This window comes from Rattus norvegicus, chromosome X (genome assembly GCF_036323735.1).
Source record: "Rattus norvegicus strain BN/NHsdMcwi chromosome X, GRCr8, whole genome shotgun sequence".
Classification (NCBI taxonomy): Eukaryota; Metazoa; Chordata; class Mammalia; order Rodentia; family Muridae; genus Rattus; species Rattus norvegicus.
In genome coordinates this window covers 47272210-47290839 of record NC_086039.1, presented here as the reverse complement: position 1 = coordinate 47290839, position 18630 = coordinate 47272210, and the positions used below count along the sequence as shown (strand labels likewise).

General features: G+C 37.1%; 1 protein-coding gene across 2 annotated transcripts in view; it reads left to right on the top strand.

The window, feature by feature from the left end:
- Cfap47 (cilia and flagella associated protein 47) overlaps nt 1-18630 on the top strand; it is a 355085-nt gene that overhangs the window by 213330 nt on the left and 123125 nt on the right. For both annotated transcript variants that reach the window (XM_063280369.1, XM_063280368.1), the window contains exon 40: nt 8714-8794. In XM_063280369.1, coding sequence (XP_063136439.1) covers nt 8714-8794 — 81 coding nt within the window. The remainder of the gene's footprint in view (nt 1-8713; nt 8795-18630) is intronic.

The following is an 18630-nucleotide window of genomic DNA, read 5'->3' as shown; positions in this document are numbered from 1 at the left end:
TAAATTTGTATTTTCTAAATGTAAAGTCAATTGAACCTTCTCATTCATCCATCTTCATCACTGCTAAGTAATTTGATTCTCTATTTTCTTTTGCTAAGTTAGGAAGTATGGTGGTTTGAATAGAAGTGGCCCCCATGGCCCACATGTTATTGGAGGTGTGGCCTTGTAGGACTATTGTGATAGGTGGAAATGTATCACTAGGTGTTGGCTTTGTGGTCTCAAATACTCAAAGTAAGGGCAAGTGTCATATTTTCTTCCTGCTGGCTGCTGATACACAAGTATCTTAGCACCTTCTACAACACCATTATGACAATGAACTAAACCTCTTACCTATAAACCAGCCCCAATTAAGTGCTTTTCTTGCAGGAGTAGCAGTGGTCATGGTGTCTCATGGCAATAGAAACCAAAAATTGGATAGGGAGGAAAAGTGAGATTTTTTTCTTGGGTGTTTGGATTTTTATTGTTTTGATACCACAGACTATAATGTTCTTAAGATCATTTTCAAAGATGTTAAATAGTTGAATTTTATAGTTTCCTCATATTTATCTAGAGCACAGGTCAAAGGGTTATCTGGGAGCTGAAAAATATTATGTTGCAATACTGTTTGCTTCAAACTTTTTTTTCTCCATCTTTATTAATTGGGTATTTCTTATTTACATTTCACTTGTTATTCCCTTTCTCTGTTTCCAGGCCAACATCACCCTAACCCCTCACCCTGCCCTTCTATATGGGTGTTCCCCACCCCATCCTCCCCACATTACTGCCCTCCCCCCAACAATCCTGCTCACTGGGGGTTCAGTCTTAGCAGGACCAAGGGCTTCCCCTTCCACTGGTGCCCTTACTAGACTATTCATTGCTACCTATAAGGTTGGAGCCCAGGGTCAGTCCACATACAGTCATTGGTAGTGGCTTAGTCCCTGGAAGCTCTGGTTGGTTGGCAATGTTGTTCATATGGGGTCTCAAGCCCCTTCAAATTCTTTCAGTCCTTTCTAAGATTCCTTCAATGGGGGTCCCCTTCTCAGTTCCATGGTTTGCTGCTGGCATTCACCTATGTATTTGCAATATTCTGGCTGTGTCTCTCAGGAGAGATCTACATCTGGTTCCTGTCATTATGTACTTCTTAGATTCATCCATCTTATCTAGTGTGGTGGCTGTATATGTGTGGGCCACATGTGGGGCAGGCTCTAAATGGGTATTCCTTCAGTCTCTGTTCTAAATTTTACCTCCCTATTCTCTCCCAAGGGTATTCTTGTTCCTCTTTTAAAGAAGGAGTAAAGCATTCGCATTTTGGTCATCCTTCTTGAGTTCCATCTGTTCTGTGCATCTAGGGTAATTCGAGCATTTGGGCTAATGGCCACTTATCAATGAATGCATAACATGTGTGTTTTTCTGTGATTGGGTTAACTCACTCAGGATGATATTTTCCAATTGCATCCATTTCCCTATGAATTTCACAAAGTCATTGTTTTTGATAGCTGAGTAATATTCCACTGTGTAATGTACCACATTTTCTGTGTCCATTCCTCTGTTGAAGGGCATCTGGGTTCTTTCCAGCTTCTGGGTATTATCAATAAGGCTGCTATGAACATAGTGGAGCATGTGTATTTGTTATATGTTGTTGCACCTTTTGGGTATATGCTCAAGAGAAGTATTGCTTGGTCCTCAGGTAGTTCACTGTCTAATTTTCTGAGGAACCTCCAGACTGATTTCCAGAATGGTTGTACCTGTCTGAAATCCCACCAACAATGGAGAGTGTTCCTCTTTCTCCACATCCTTGCCAGCATCTGCTATAGCCAGAGATTTTCATCTTAGCCATTCTGACTGGTGTGAGGTAGAATCACAGGGTTGTTTTGATTTACATTTCCCTTATGACTAAAGATGTTGAACATTTCTCTAGGTGCTTCTCAGCCCTTCAGCATTCTTCAGCTGTGAATTCTTTGTTTAGCTCTGAACCCCATTTTTAATAGGGTTATTTGTCTCCCTGCAGCCTAACTTCATGAGTTCTTTCTATATTTTGGATATAAGCCCTCTATCAGTTTTAGGATTGGTAAAGATCTTTTCCCAATTTGTTGGTTGCTGTTTTGTCTTAACAACAGTGTCCTTTGCCTTACAGAAGCTTTGCAGTTTTATGAGATCCCATTTGTCCATTCTTGATCTTAGAGCATAAGCCATTGGTGGTTTGTTCAGGAAGTTTTCTCCAGTGCCCATGTGTTCAAAATTCTTCCCCACTTTTTCTTCTATTAGTGTGAGTGTATCTGGTTTGATGTGGAGGTCCTTCATCCACTTTGACTTAAGCTTAGTACAGGGTGATAAGAATGGATCGATCTGTATTCTTCTCCATTCTTACCTCCAGTTGAAAAAGCACCATTTCCTGAAAATGCTATCTTTTTTCCATTGTATGGTTTTGGCTCCTTTTTCAAAAATCAAGTGACCACAGGTGTGTGGGTTCATTTCTGGGTCTTTAATTCTATTCCACCTGTCTGTCTTCCCATCCCTGTAAAAATATCATACACTTTTTATCACTATTGCTTTGTCATACTACTTCAGTTCAGGGATAGTGATTCTCCCGGAAATCCTTTTATTGTTGAGGAGAGTTTTAGCTATCCTGGGTTTTTTGTTATTCCAGATGATTTTGCAAATTATTTTGTCTAACTCTATGAAGAATTGGACTGGAATTTTGATGGGGATTGCATTGAATCTCTAGATTGCTTTTGGCAAAATGGCCATTTTTACTTTGATAATCCTGCCAATCCATGAGCATGGGAGATTTTTCTATCTTCTGAGATCTTCTTCAATTTCTGTCTTGAGAGGCTTGATATTCTTATCACTTGCTCGATTAAAGTCACACTGAGGTATTTTATATTATTTGGGACTATTATGAAGGGTGTCATTTCCCTAATTTCTTTCTCAGCTTGTTTCTCTTTTGTGTAGAGGAAGGCTTTTGATTTATTTGAGTTAATTTTATACCCAGCCACTTTGCTGAAGATGTTTATCAGGTGTAATAGTTCTCTGGTAGAACTTTTGGGATCACTTAAATATACTATCATGTCATCTGCAAATAGTGATATTTTGACTTCTTCCTTTCCAATCTGTATCCCTTTGATCTCATTTTGTTGTCTGATTGCTCTGGCTAGGACTTCGAGAAATATATTGAATGAGTAGAGAGAGAGTGGCCAGCCTTGTCTCGTCCCTGATTTCAGTGGGATTGCTTCAAGTTTCTCTCCATTTAGTTTTATGTTAGCTAGTGGTTTGCTGTATATGGCTTTTACCATGTTTAGGTATGGGCCTTGAATTCCTGTTCCTTCCAGGGCTTTTATAATGAAGGGGTGTTGAATTTTGTCAAATGTTTTCTCAGCATCTAATGAAATGATCATGTGGTTTTCTTCTTTCAGTTTGTTTATATAGTGGATTACGTTGATAGTTTTCCATATATTAAACCATCCCTACATACCTAGAATGATCATGATGGATGATTGTTTTGATGTGCTCTTGGATTCAATTTGCAAGAATTTTATTGAGTATTTTTCCTTTGGTATTCATAAGGGAAATTGGTCTAAAGTTCTCGATTTTTGTAGGGTCTTTGTGCAGTTTATGTATAAGTGTAATTGTGGATTCACATAAGAAATTCGGTAGCGCTCCATCTGGTTCAATTTTGTGGAAGAGTTTGGATAGTATTGATATGAGGTCTTCTATGAAGATCTCATAGAATTCTGCACTGAACGCATCTGGACCTGGGCCCATTTTGTTTGGGATTGTTTTGATGACTACTTCTATTTCTTTAGGAGTTTGAACGTTGTTTAAATGATTTATCTGTTCCTGATTTAACTTTGGTACCTGGTATCTATTTAGGAAAATGTCCATTTCCTCCAGATTTCCAAGTTTTGTTGAGTATAGGCTTTTGTAGTAGAATCTGATGATTTTTTGAATTTCCTCTGGCTCTGTTGTCATGTCTCCCTTTTCATTTCTGAATTTGTTAATTTGGACACACTCTCTGTGTCCTCTCGTTAGTCTGGCTAAGAATTTATCTATCTTGTTGATTTTCTCAAAGAACCAGCTTTTGGTTCTGTTGATTTTTTGTATGGCCCTTTTTGTTTCTATTTGGTTGATTTCAGCTTTGAGTTTGATTATTTCCTGTCTTCTACTCCTCCTGTGTATATTTCCTTCTTTATGTTCTAGAGCTTTTAGGCATGCAGTCAAGCTACTGATAAATGCTCTCCCCTGTTTCTTTCTGGAGGCACTCAGAGCTATGAGTTTTCGTCTTAGCACAGCTTTCATTGTGTTCCATAAGTTTGGGTATTTTGCACCTTCATTTTCATTAAATTCTAAGACATCTTTAATGCCTTTCTTTATTTCTCCCTTGACCAGGTTGTCACTGAGTAGAGCATTGTCAAACTCCCATCTATATGTGGGCATTGTTTCCTTATTGTTATTGAAGACCAGCTTTAGCCCGTGGTAGTCTGTTAGGATTCATGGGATTTTTTCTGTCTTTCTGTACCTGTTGAGGCCTGTTTTATGACTGATTATATGGTCAACTTTGGAGTGGTGAGAAGAAGGTATATCCTTTTGTATTAGGATAGAATGTTCTATAAATATATGTTAAGTCCATTTGGTTCATGACTTCTCTTAGTCTGTCTATGTCTCTGTTTAATTTCTGTTTCCATGATATGTCTATTGATGAGAGTGGGGTGTTGAAATCTCCTACTATTATTGTGTAAGGTGCAATGTGTCCTTTGAGCTTTAGTAAGGTTTCTTCTATGTATGTAGGTGCCCTTGTATTTGGAGCATAGTTTCGAGAGTTCATTTTGGTGTATTTTTCCCTTGATGAATATGCAGTTTCCTTCCTTATCTTTTTTGATGACTTTTGGTTGAAAATCAAGTTTATTGTATAATATAATGACTACTCCAGCTTGCTTCTTCAGACCATTTCCTTAGAAAGATGTTTTCCAGCCTTTAACTCTGAGGTAGTGTCTGTCTTGTCTCTGAGGTATGTTTCCTGTAGGCAGAAAAGTTTGGGTCCTCATTGCATATCCAGTTTGTTAATCTGTGTCTTTTTATTGGGGATTTGAATCCATTGACATTGAGAGATATTAAGGAATATTGATTGTTGCTTCCTGTTATATCCGTGTTTGGATGTGAAATTATGTTTGTGTGCTTTTCTTCTCATTGTTTTGTTGCTTTTTCTAGGTTGTACCTTGCCTCCTTGTGTTGGGCTTTACCTTTTCTTATCCTTTGTAGTGCTGGATTGTAGAAAGATATTGTGTAAATTTGGTTTTGTCATGGAATATCTTGGTTTCTCCATCTATATTAATTGAGAGTTTTGCTGGATATAGTAACCTGAGCTGGCATTTGTGTTCTCTTAGGATCTGTATGACATCAGTCCAGGATCTTCTGGCTTTCATAGTCTCTGGTGAGATGTCTGGTGTAATTCTGATAGGTCTGCCTTTATATGTTACTTGACCTTTTTCCCTTACTGCTTTTAATATTCTTTCTTTGTTTTGTGCATTTGCTGTTTTGACTATAATGTGATGGTACGAATTTGTTTTCTGGCCCAGTCTATTTGGAGTTCTGTAGGCTTCTTGTACATTTATGGACATCTCTTTCTTTAAGATAGGGATGTTTCCTTCTATGTTTTTTTTAAAGATATTTACTGGTCCTTTGGGCTGGGAGTCTTCATTCTCTTCTATACCTATTACCCTTAAGTTTGATCTTCTCATTGTGTCCTGGATTTCCTTTAAGTTTTGGGCCAGTATCTTTTTCTGTTTTATATTATCTTTGACAATTGTGTCGATGATTTCTATGGAATCTTCTGCTCCTAAGATTCTCTCTATTATCTCTTCTATTCTGTTGGTGATTCTTGTATCTATGGCTCCTTGTCTCTTCCTTTGGTTTTATATATCCAGGGTTGTGTTGTCTCCCTTTGTGCTTTCTTTATTGCTTCTGTTTCCATTTCTAATTCCTTCACCTGTTTGATTGTGTTTTTGTGTAATTCTTTCAGTGATTTTTGTGTTTACTCTGTAAAAGCAACTCCTTGTTTATCTGTGTTTTCCTGCCTTTCTCTAAGGAAATTCTTTATGTCTTTCTTGAAGTCCTCCATCATCATGGTTAAATGTGATTTTAAATTTAGATCTTGCTTTTCTGGTGTGTATGGATATTCAGTGTTTGCTTTGATGAGAGAATGGGGCTCCTATGATGCCATGTAATCTTGCTTTCTGTTGCTTGGGTTCCTGTGCTTGCCTCTTGCCATCAGGTTGTCTGTGGTGTTACCTTGTTCTGCCATTTCTGACAGTGGTTAAACCATCCAAAAGGCTGTGTGTCAGGAGTGCTGTAGACCTGATTTCCTGTTTTCTTTCAACCAGTTATGGGAACAGAGTGATCTGCTTTTAGGTGTGTAGTCGTTCCTGTCTACTGGTCTTCAGCTGTGCCTGTGGGCGTGTGTTTTGAGTCCACTAGGCAGGTTACTTGGAGCTGAAAAGTTGGTCTTACCTCTGGTCTCGGGCCTGAAGTTGCTCCTCGGACCTGGGTTTCAGCTCTCTGTGAGGGCAGCAACCAGAAGGTCCTGCCCCACCTTCTCTTGGCACCCTGTGCACAGGCGGCCCAGATGGTGCTAGGCGTTTTCCTCTAGAGTCAGAAATGTGGGCAGAGTGTAGTCTCTTCTGGCTTCCCAGGTGTGTCTGCCCCTCTGAAGGTTTAGCTCTCCCTCCCACGGGATTTGGGTGGAGGGAGCTTTTGACCGGGTCCCTTCAGATCAGGGTGGTGTCTGGACTGCAGCGGACCTGCTGCTTGAGTACCCCTATCTTTCTATTCCCAGAGGCCGTATACAGTTTCTTCTTGGGTCAGGGATGTGGGCAGGGGTGGGCAGTATTGGTGGTCTCTCCTGCTCTGAAGTCTCAGGAGTGCTCACCTCTCCGGGTGGTGAGCTCTCTCTCCCAAGGGGTTTGGGACCAGGCCTTCATTTTTGAGCCCTGACTTTTAAGTGAGAAAGGACTGTAAAAGGTTTTTAAAAAATAATTTATTACATTTTAATTTTATAGGCTTAACATTGTTGTTGCCTTTGCCATGGATTTTATGTCTTCTTGTGATTCATTTTTTCCTGTCTGCTTTTTGTTTGGGACTGGGTCTTGCTACGTAGAACCTGATAGCCTTGAACTTAAGAGTCCACCAATTCATTGTTCTTACTGCTAGGGACTAGAGTTTTATAGAGATATTTCTCCTTCCAGTAGTTTCTATTTAGCTTCTGCTTTTTCCTTCAGTGAAAAAAATATTTTTCCACACATGCTTATTTTTATTTATGTTGCATGGATTCCGTGTTACACTTTAAGCTTGCTCAAATTAATTGTATGTCTACTCTTCCAACCCTAAGCATATTACTAGTACAAATGTTGCTATGAAAAATTTCTTCTAATACTCCTTTTTTCTTTTGGAGTTCTGACAGGAAATACAGATAGCAATGATAGTCAAAGGAAATAGAATATTGAAATAATAGACTAAGTACTTACTAACTTGAAGTCTCTGTCATAGTCCAAGGGAATGAACTCAATTTAAACTAATAAGACAAAGGGAAGTTGTCAAAACAGCAACAATAAAGAACAAAACAAAAAAAAATAAGAAAAAAGCAGCTTTAAACTCTATGCTACCTATAATTTAATTTACTATACTTTAATGGATATTGATGGAAAACACAAGTCCCAAAGGATTATATCTCTGTCTGACCAAGATCATAGTCTAAATGCCTGGTCCACCCATTCCTCATTGCCTCAAGTCCTATGTGGTCACACAAAGCTACTTTATAGTGCCTGTTTACTCAGTAACAGCATCATACCTAAGGAGACCCAGGCTTCAGAACTTGCCAGATTTTACAATGGCTATTAACTACCTACATCTCATATCAACTCATCAGAGATAGATTTCTCTTCTCTTCAGATAATGTGCATAGCACTTGCTGTGCATTAATTCTATTGTGTGGTTTCCCTTCTATTCTAGAATATAATGAATTCATTTATATTTTTATGTGTTTTACTATGAAACTTCTGTATCTGGTATTGTTAATCATAATGATTATTATTTTTCCTTTTCTGTGACCAAAATATCTGAAGAACTCTGAAAAGATTCTTTATTGTTATGGTTTCACAGTTCATGTAAGTTCAGGAGTTATAACATAGCAGTTTTGGTCTCAATGGTGAGGTTTTATGGTAAAAATAAGAAGCTCGCATAGGGGTGTGCCAAAAAGCAGAGAGCTAGAAAGGAACATTTGACTGGAATATAAATTCTAAAGCTTGTCTCTAGTAGTCTACTTCTTCCTTCTAGGCACTTCCTTCTAAACATTCAGTAGTCTGTCAAAATAGCACCATCAGCTGGTTAATAAAATTTCACAGCATAACATTGTGAGAGACATTTGAGATTCAAAGTACAATGCCATGTGGCGTGTGTGCGTGTGTGTGTGTATATGTATGTGTATGTGTGTGTGTTATGTGTGTTTGTATGTGTGTGTTGTGTGTATGTTTCTTTGTGTCTCTGTGTGTGTGACTTTCATTTCTATGTACTTCACATATTTCTATTTCCTTTTCTCTAATATGTCCTTTCAGTTGCACAATAAGTAAATATTTACAGTCTGCATATAGGTTATTGATAAGAAAAATGAGAAGGAAGAATGTTTTGTTAATATCTGAATTTTGTTAATTACGATCAGAAATAACTCTTTTTGTATTTATTTCAGTGTCATTCTTGTGGAATCCACAACACTTATGTATTTGCCAGCACAAGTAACTAGACCTTCAAAGGCCTCTGGGATGCCTGAGTAAGTAGTTTTGATTTTATACTCATACATAGAGAAGGGAAAGTTATAAGAAATTAGTATCCATGGAAACTTGGTACAGAGAGACCTGGACAATAGCTTTTATTTATGAAGTGTCATTTACATTATATGTATTCTTTTTCCATTTTATTTTCAGTATTTCTATGTTCATGTCTAAGAAATTTTCACTTGATTTACTAAAGTGAGTATTTATTGTTCATCATGACTTTGTTCTACCAAAAAAGCTACAGATGATTTTTGGCTGTGGGCTTGCTGAAAAATGCCTTTTTAATGGTTAGGTATGTTGTTATTTAATCCCTAATCTTTTCAAGACTATTTTCATAAAGTGTTGTTAGATTTTGTCAAAGGCCTTTTCTGCGTTTATGGGAGGACCATCTGTTTTACTTTTTCTTTCATTTTTTTATATAGTCAACTACATTGATTGATCTTCTTATCTCTAACCGTCCTTGCAACTCTGACATGTAACTATTAGTCATTGTGGATAAACTTTTTGATGTGCTTTTAGATTCTGTTTGAAAGTATTTCATTGAATATTTTTATATTATGTTCATTCTTTATATTACATTATATATATATATTCTTTACATTTAAATTATGTTCATTCTTTATTGAATCTTTGTAACTTGAATATCAGGGTGAATGTGGCTTCATAAACTGAATTTGTCAGTGTTCCTTCTGTTGTATTTTTGAAATAATTTAAGGAGTGTTCACATTAGCTGTTCTTTGACAGTTTGGTAGAATTCTGGCCCTGAGCTAGTTAGCTAGCTAGCTACCTTGCTTGCTTGCTTGCTTGATTGAGTGAGTGAGTGATTAGTTGATTGATTGATTGATTTCACAGGGTGGGGGCGCAGAGGCATTTATTTTATTAACTAAATTGTTTAGTTTAAATACTGATCTCAGCTTCCCTTTCCTCCTCTCCTCCCAGTCCCTCTATCTCACCCCCACCATCCTGAATCCGTGCTTCCTCCCTTTCTCATCAGAAAAGTTTAGGCCTCCCCATGTATATCAGCCACCATTGGCATATCAAGTTGCAGTAATGCTAGGCACTGAAAGACCCCCAGACTTGGGGAGACTCTCGCTCCAGTCACGGGTTGAGGTACCCCCAGGAAACACGAGAAGCCGGTCTTGATGTAATCAACAAGAGGCAGTTTTATTTACGAGATCTCGGGCTGACACGTATCTCACACAGGAGATTGAGTCAAGCCCCGAGCCTCTCTAGGCAGGAGCTTATATAGGGAAAACCAGGGGTTTCGTGTGAATACACATAATTGGCTAATACAAAGGGTGCACAGTTACTTTTAGCACGGAGTTACATCAACAAAGCATACGTGTAATCTAGCATCTCAGCAATGTGGGCAGGGCAACTCATCTCACTGCAGCAGGGGGATGACCCATCCTCAGGGAGTGAAGGAAGGGGAGGGGGTGGCTCCAGATGGCCAGTGTCCTTGGGAGTTGATAGTCGGGCCAGTGAGCCCTATCTCAAATTCTCTCAGGCATGTCTGGACTTTGTTCATGACTAACTTTTAGAAATTTTAACCCTTCAGCACATCTTCATCTACTGAGTGAGGCTAGACTAGGCAGTGCAATTAGGAGAAAGTGGTCCAAAGGCAGAAAACATACTCTGAGACAGCCCCTGTTCCCACTCTAGAAGTCTCACATGAAGATCCAGGTACACAAGAGTTATATATGTATAGAGTGCCTTGGTCCTTTCCATGCACGTTCGCTGGTTAGTAATTCAGTCTGTATGAGCCACTATATGCCCAGCTTAGTTGACTATAGTTTTCTTGTGCTGGCCTTGACCTCTTTGGCTCTTTTAATCTTTCGTCCCACTCTTCTACAAGATACCCCAAGTTCTGCTTAGAATTTGGCTGTAGGTCTCTGTATCTGTTTCATCAGTTGTTGAGTGAAGCCTCTCTGATTACAGTTATCCTCGTGCCTATCTGCACGTATAGGAGAGCCTCATTAACAATGTCAGGGGTGGGCTCTCTTTCATGGCATGGGTCTGAAGCTGTGTCAGTCACTCATTGACTCTTGCTTCAAATTCTGCTCCATCTTTTACCCCTGCATACCTTGTAGATAGGACAAATTGTAGGTATAAGTTTTGGTGACTGGGTTAGTGTCCCAATGCTTCCACTGGAAGTCTTAATCTGCTTTAAAAAAGGCCAATTCAGGTTCTATATTCCCCCATTGCTAGGAATATTAGGTACATTCACTCTCATAGACCCCCGAGAGCTTCCATTGTCATAGGTTTCTTCCTCATCTTAGTGTTACACACCTCCTGTCTAGTTGTCCCTCCTAGTAATCTCTCTCTCTGTCTGTGCCCAAACTCATTTCTCCTATTTTCATCCCCATCCCTTCCCCATTAAGCCCCCCTCATACAGTCTCCTCCTCCATCCATCTCCAATGTCTAATCTATTTCTTTTTCTCAGTGTGTTCAAGCTTTCCCTGAATGGGCCCTCCTTCTTATTTAGCTCCTTTGGGACTGGGGATTGTAACATCATAATCCTGTACTTTATGACTAATAGCCACTTGTAAGTGAGTACATACCTAGCTTGTTTTTCTGGGTCTAGGTTAGCTCACTCAGGATTATCTTTCTTAGTTCTGTCTATTTGCCTGCAAATTTTATGATGTCATTTTTTAATGACTAACACTCCATTGTGTAGATGTTGAATATTTTGTTTATCCATTCTTGACTTGAGGGACATCTAGGTTGTTTCCAGTTTCTGGCTATTATGAATAAAGCAGCTATTAACATAATTGAACAAGTATACTTGTGATATGGTGGAACTTCGTTTGTATTTATGCCCAGGGGAGAATGTAGCTGGGTTTTGGGGTAGATCTATTCCAAATTTTCTGCATTCTGGAGTTGTACAAGTTTGCATTCCCACCAGCAATGGAGGCATGTTACCATTGTTTCACATCTTTGCCAGCATGATCTATTCCTTGAGTGTTTGATCTTAGCCATTCTGGTAGGTATAAAATGGAATCACAGAAATGTTTTGATTTGTATTTCCTTGGTTACTATGGATATTGAATATTTCTATAAGTGTTTCTTGGACATTAGAGGTATTTTTATGAAATATTCTCTTAAGATCTATATGCCATTTTTAAATTGGGTTATTTGTTTTGTCAGTGTCTAGTTTCTTAAGTTCTTTATGTATTTTGGATATTAGCTCTCTGTTAGATGTGGAGTTAGTGAAAGTCTGCTCCCATTTTGTAGTCTGCCATTTTGTCCTACTGTCAGTGTCCTTTGTCTAACACAACCTATTTAGTTTCATGAGATTACATTTATTAACTCTTAATTTGGGTGCCTGAGCTGTTGATGTTCTGTTAAGGAAGTAGTCTACTGTACCAGTATGTTAAGGCTATTCACTTTTTTCTCATATCAGATTTAGTCTATACTGTTTTATATTGATGGCTTTGATCCTGTGGACTTGAGTTTGTGCAGGGTGATAAATATGGACCTATTTGCATTCTTCTACATTCAGACATCCAGTTAGACCAACACTATTTTTTCAAGGTGGTTCCCTTTTCCCATTGTATGGTTTTGGCTTCTTTGTCAAAAATCAAATGTTCAGAGGTAGGTGAATTTACTTCTGGGTGTTTGATTTGATTCCATTCACCAACCTGTTTGTTTTAGTGCTGGTACAATAAGGCTTTTATTACTATTCCTCTGTGGTACACGTTGAAGTCAGGGATGATGATAACCTCTAGAATTTCTTTTATTTTATAAGAATGTTTTAGCAATCCTGGATGTTTTATATTTCCATATGAAGTGGAGAATTACTCTTTTTCAAGACCTATGTAAAATTGTGTTGGAATTTTGATGGGAATTGCATCGAATCTGCAGGTTGCTTTTGGTAATATGACCATTTTTACTGTTAATTCTATTTATCCATGAGCATGAGTAATCTTTCCACAGTCTGATATCATCTTCAATTTCTTTCATTAAAGATTTGAAGTTCTTGTCATGCAGATCTTTTTCTTGCTTGGTGAGAGTTACACCAAGATATTTTGTATTATTTGTGCATATTGTGAAGGGTATTTTTTTAATTTCTTTTTCAGCTTATTTATCATTTGCATATAGAAGGGCATTTTTTAGTTAAATTTGTATCTAGAAACGTTGCTGGTGTTTATCAGCTTTAGGAGTTCTCTGGTGGAGTTTTTGGGATCACTTATGTATACCATAATATCTTCCAACAGTGACATTTTCACTTCTTCCTTTCCAAATTTATCCCTTTGATCTCCTTTAGTTGTTTTATTGCTCTAACTAAAGATCCAAGTCCTTATTAAAGTGATATGGAAGGAATGGACGCCTTGTCTTATCCTTGATTTTAGTGGAATTGCTTTAGGTTTCTCTCCATTTAATTTGATATTGGCTATAAGTTTGCTATATGTTGCTTATTGTGTTGAAGTATGTGCATTTTATCTATGATCTCTCCAACACTTTATTATGAAAGGGTATTGAACTTTGTCAAAGGCCTTTTCATTTAGTTTGTTTATGTTGACTGATTTTAGTATATTGAACAATCCCTACACCACTGTGTTAAAGCATACTTGATCATGGTAGATGATTTTTTGTCTTCTGAGATTATGTTTGAGAGTACTTTGGTGAATATTTTTGCATCTTTGTTTATAAAAGAAATTGTTCTGTAAGTTCTTTCTTTATTGAATCTTCACGTGGTTTGGATATGGCATCATATGACTATGGCCAAAAAATTTAATTTTGTTATGTTCTTTCTGTTTCATTTTGAGGATTAATTTGGAGAATATTGGTATTAACTCTTCTTTGAACATCTGGAGTATAAGGGTTTCTTGTGCAGTTGGTCTACCTTTTCTTCTGGTTAATGTGGTCTGCCCTGGAGCAGGGCATCTTACATATTTTTTAAAGGTGACATAAAAATATTCTTTAAAACATTCAAGGGAATAATTTGAAATTTTTATCTTTTTAAGTTTCTTGCTTAAATAAGAGATTCTTTGGTCACCATGAATTTTGCTTAAATGACTATAAACATTTTCACATTTCAAGTGACATTATATGCTGTGACATTTTAAATTCTGATTTCTATTTAAAGTAGAAGTATCTGAGCAGAAATATCTGCAAATCACAAAAAGATTAAGAAATGAGGAAATTATGTTTACTTAAATGATTTGAAATACAATCTAGGACTTTCTATCACAAATGAAGCATGTTTTGTTTTACATTGCTCTCTTTTTCTTTAGTTCAGCCCTCTTTTATCTTTTTTCATTGCCTAATTTGATGAAAAATTGCGATTTCTTACAGACATTGACTGTAAAGCCATTGACAATCTTTTCTGACATATGCTTCCCAAATTAAAAAAAAAATGAAATGAGCAATGTACAATAATTTATAAATATATTTTTTCTCAAGGGAACATTTGACTACAAAGTCATTGACAATATTTTAATGTATCTTTCCAAAATTACAACAATATGAAATAAGCAATGGTATGATAATTTTTAAACCCAAATTTTTCCAGAAAGAATATTTTGAAAATAAACAGACCCCTAAAGTAATGACCAAGAATCACAGCCAAAAGAAATGTATCTAGAATGTCCCTAAATGTAATTTATTACTAGGTTTCACAAATTTGTTTGCACTGTATTTAATAGTTCTTATATGTTTTTCTAAGCCTTTTCTTATTAAAAATTATTTTTTCTAAACAATTTGTAGATGCAAATATTTAAAAAAAGTCTACCAATAAGTATGTTATCTCCTTAATATCATAGCCTAGAGGAAAAATTCCTCCTTTTTTTAGTCACATTATAGTATTGCACTCCTCCAATATGAAAGCAATGTGATAATATGAAGCTTCTTAATTGATGTTTTGCTTGCAAAAATGTGTTTTTTAAGTGATGTCTTTATGAACAAGTGGGACAACATTTATTTTGAGATTTTATGTTTAACCATATGAAATGTAAAACTAAACCACCCATGCAGCAAGGTCATGGTTTATTATATAATCTGGTGTTGAATGTAGATAAGGAAAACGCACCTATACAAACTGAAAAAGAAACTCTTTTGCAATTTGAACATAGATCTATATTTTTGTTTCTTAAAAATAGATCTAGCCTAGTGGTTAAAAGCATTGACTGGTCTAAGAGAAGTCCTGAGTTCAATTTCCAGCATCTACATGGTGTCTCACAACCACCATGGGATCAGATGCCATCTTCTGGTGTGTCTGAAGAGAGCAACACTATACTCACATACATGAAGTACATCTTTAAAAATCAACCCAGAAAACATTATGAAAATATAAGTCTTTTGTTCAGCTTTGGCTGGCCTGGTACTACCTAAGTATTCTAATGATGCTTCAAATGTACAATCCCTTCCAATGTTGATTTTTGAAATTGAAATTTTGTTATTCATGTTTTTACAAACAAAATTTTTTAAAAATAATTTTGCAAATACATAGATCATAAAACTATATTACTTATAAGTATTTGATCCACAAAAGCTATTAAGATGTTCCTTTAAATCTCCCATGCTCATGGAATGGCAGGAATAATATAGTAAAAATGGCCATTTTACCAAAAGCAATCTACAGATTCAATGCAATCCCCATCAAAATACCAATCCAGTTCTTCAGAGAGTTAGACAGAACAATCTGCAAATTCATCTGGAATAACAAAAAACCCAGGATACCTAAAACTATCCTCAACAATAAAAGGACTTCTGGGGGAATCACTCTCCTTGAACTCAAGCAGTATTACAGAGCAATAGTGATAAAAACTGCATGGTATTGGTACAGAGCCAGACAGATAGACCAGTGGAATAGAATTAAAGACCCAGAAATGAACCCACACACCTATGGTCACTTGATTTTTGACAAAGGAGCCAAAACCATCCAATGGAAAAAAGATAGCATTTTCAACAAATGGTGCTGGATCACCTGAAGTTCAACATGTTGAAGAATGCAGATCGATCCATGCTTATCGCTCTGTACAAATCTTAAGTCCAAGTGGATCAAGGATGTCCACATCAAACCAGATACACTCAAACTAATAGAAGAAAAAGTGGGGAAGAATCTCGAACACATGAGCACTGGAGAAAATTTCCTGAACAAAACACCAATGGCTTATGCTCTAAGATCAAGAATCGACAAATGGGATCTCATAAAACTGCAAAGCTTCTGTAAGGCAAAGGACACTGTTGTTAGGACAAAAGGGCAACTAACAGATTGGGAAAGATCTTTACCAATCCTACATCTGATAAAGGGCTTATTCTGGAGGTTCCTCAGAAAATTGGACATTGAACTACCTGCAGACCCAGCTATACCTCTCTTGGGCATATACCCAAAAGATGCCCCAACATATAACAAAGACACGTGCTCCCCTATGTTCATAGCAGTCTTATTTATAGTAGCCAGAAGATGGAAAGAACCCAGATGCCCTTCAACAGAGGAATGAATATAGAAAATGTTGTACATCTACAATGGAATATTACTCAGCTACCAAAAACAATGACTTTATGAAATTCATTGGCAAATGGATGGAACTGGAAAATATCATCCTGAATGAGGTAACCTAAACACAGAAAAACACACATGGTATGCACTCATTGGTAAGTGTCTATTAGCACAAATGCTTTAATTACCCTAGATGCACATAACACAGGAAACTCAAGAAGGATGACCAAAATGCAAATGCTTCACTCCTTCTTTAAAAGGGGAACAAGAATACCCTTGGGAGGGAATAGCGCAGCAAAGTTTAGAACCGAAACTGAAGGAATTCCCATTCAGAGCCTGCCCCACATGTGGCCCATACATATACTGCCACCAAACTAGATAAGATGGATGAAGCAAAGAAGTACAGGCTGACAGGAATGAGATGTAGATCTCTCCTGAGAGACACACCCAGAGTACAGCAAATACATAGGTGAATGCCAGTAGCAAACCACTGAACTGAGAACGGGACCCCCGTTGAAGGAATCAGAGAACGGACTGAAAGAGAAAGAAGGGTCTCAAGACCCCTTATGAACAACAATGCCAAGCAACCAGAGCTTCCAGGGACTAAGCCACTACCCAAAGACTATACATGGACTAACCCTGGGCTACAACCTCATAGGTAGCAATGAATAGCCTGGTAAGGTCACCAGTGGAAGGGGAAGCCCTTGGTCCTGCCAAGACTGAACCCTCAGTGAACTGATTGTTGAGAGGAGGGTGGTAATGGGGGGAGGATGGAGAGGGGAAGCCCATATAGAAGGGGAGGTGGAGGGGTTAGGGGGATGTTGGCCTGGATACTGGGAAGGGGAATAACAACCGAAATGTAAATAAGAAATACTCAAGTTAATAAAGATAAAAACTATGTTCCTTTAATTTTTAAAGTAATTTTTAGTGTGTGCATGTGTGCATGAGTGTGTCTGAACGTGTGTGTTTGTGTGTGTGTGTGTGTGTGTGTGTGTGTGTGTGTGTGTGTGTGTTTACAACTTTTCAGGTTCCCAGAGTGGCAAAAGCAAGGCATTGGATTAGCCTGGAGCCAAAAGTATAAGCAACTGAAAGCTGGGAAATGAACTCTTGTCTTTTTGAGTATCAACAATAAATCTGAGCCATCTCTCTAGCCCTAAGAAGTTCTGACTGTTAATTAAATCCAAAAGAATTATCCAATAGGGATTAGTATAGAAATGTGACACTTTAGGTAAAATTTGAAATTTATTGATGTAATGGCTCTGCTAAGAAATGAGCACATTTTCAGGTATTTCTTGAAGTGATATGATTTGCTATTTTCTTGAAGAGATACTGAGTTATTTACACGTTCAACAGATTTTTTTATACTGAAGTTGCACTTCAAGAAGTGCTGTCAGTAATTAAGAAATGAATAAGTCGATTAGATTTATGACTTTAAAGGAGACAACCATCAAGTAGAGAAGACCACAAAAAATCTGTATCAGTGAAACATTTTTACAGAATAAAATACCCTCATTCTTGTATCTTATTTTAAAACATACCATGTGATCTGCTTGTTTATACAGAAATAGTTTATTGGAAAACTTCTGGCATACACTGGATGTTTTTCTTATTACATAGAAGTTGGTGTCTGAAATAAATAATAATTGAAATGATGGCAAATATTTCTGGCCCGTGTTCCCATAAAGACTGCATAAAATTTAAAAGAAGAAGAATTAGAGGAGTAATAGTTATATCTAGGAAAGGAATTTGTTTTACCCATGGACTGTATGAGCAGCAAACATACATATGTATTAAGGCGTAAAAGGATTCTAAGTGTTTAACATTCTGCTTTATAATTATTCCTCATAGAGTACATTCTATTGGAGACTGGAAGTTTCATTATAACCCTCATCAGTTATCACTATATCATAAAATAGTTGGGCTCAGATTAGCCACATAAAAGAAGACTTTGTTAGAAATATTTTTAGACCCTAATTATTGCTTTTATTAAAAAAAAAGCTAAGTTCTAGGAAAACATGATTATAAATATCTGTTACACTAAATATTTAGGAACATTTAGAGTTGGATGAATGTTTTAGTGCATTATGGTACTTATACCAAATATACCATAGATTGGATGGATTATACAAATAACATTTTTGTTGTTGTTGTTCTTATGGGGTTGCAAGCCCCTTCAGCTCTTTGAATTCTTTCTTTAATTCCTCCAACAGGGATCCCATTCTCAGTTCAAAGGTTTGCTGCTACCATTTGCCTCTGTATTTGACATGCTTTGGCTGTGCCTCTCAGGAGACAGCTATATCAATCAGGCTCCTGTCAGCAAGCACTTCTTAGCTTCATCAATCTTTTGTAGTTTTTGGTGGCTGTATATAAAAGGGCTGTGTACCTGTT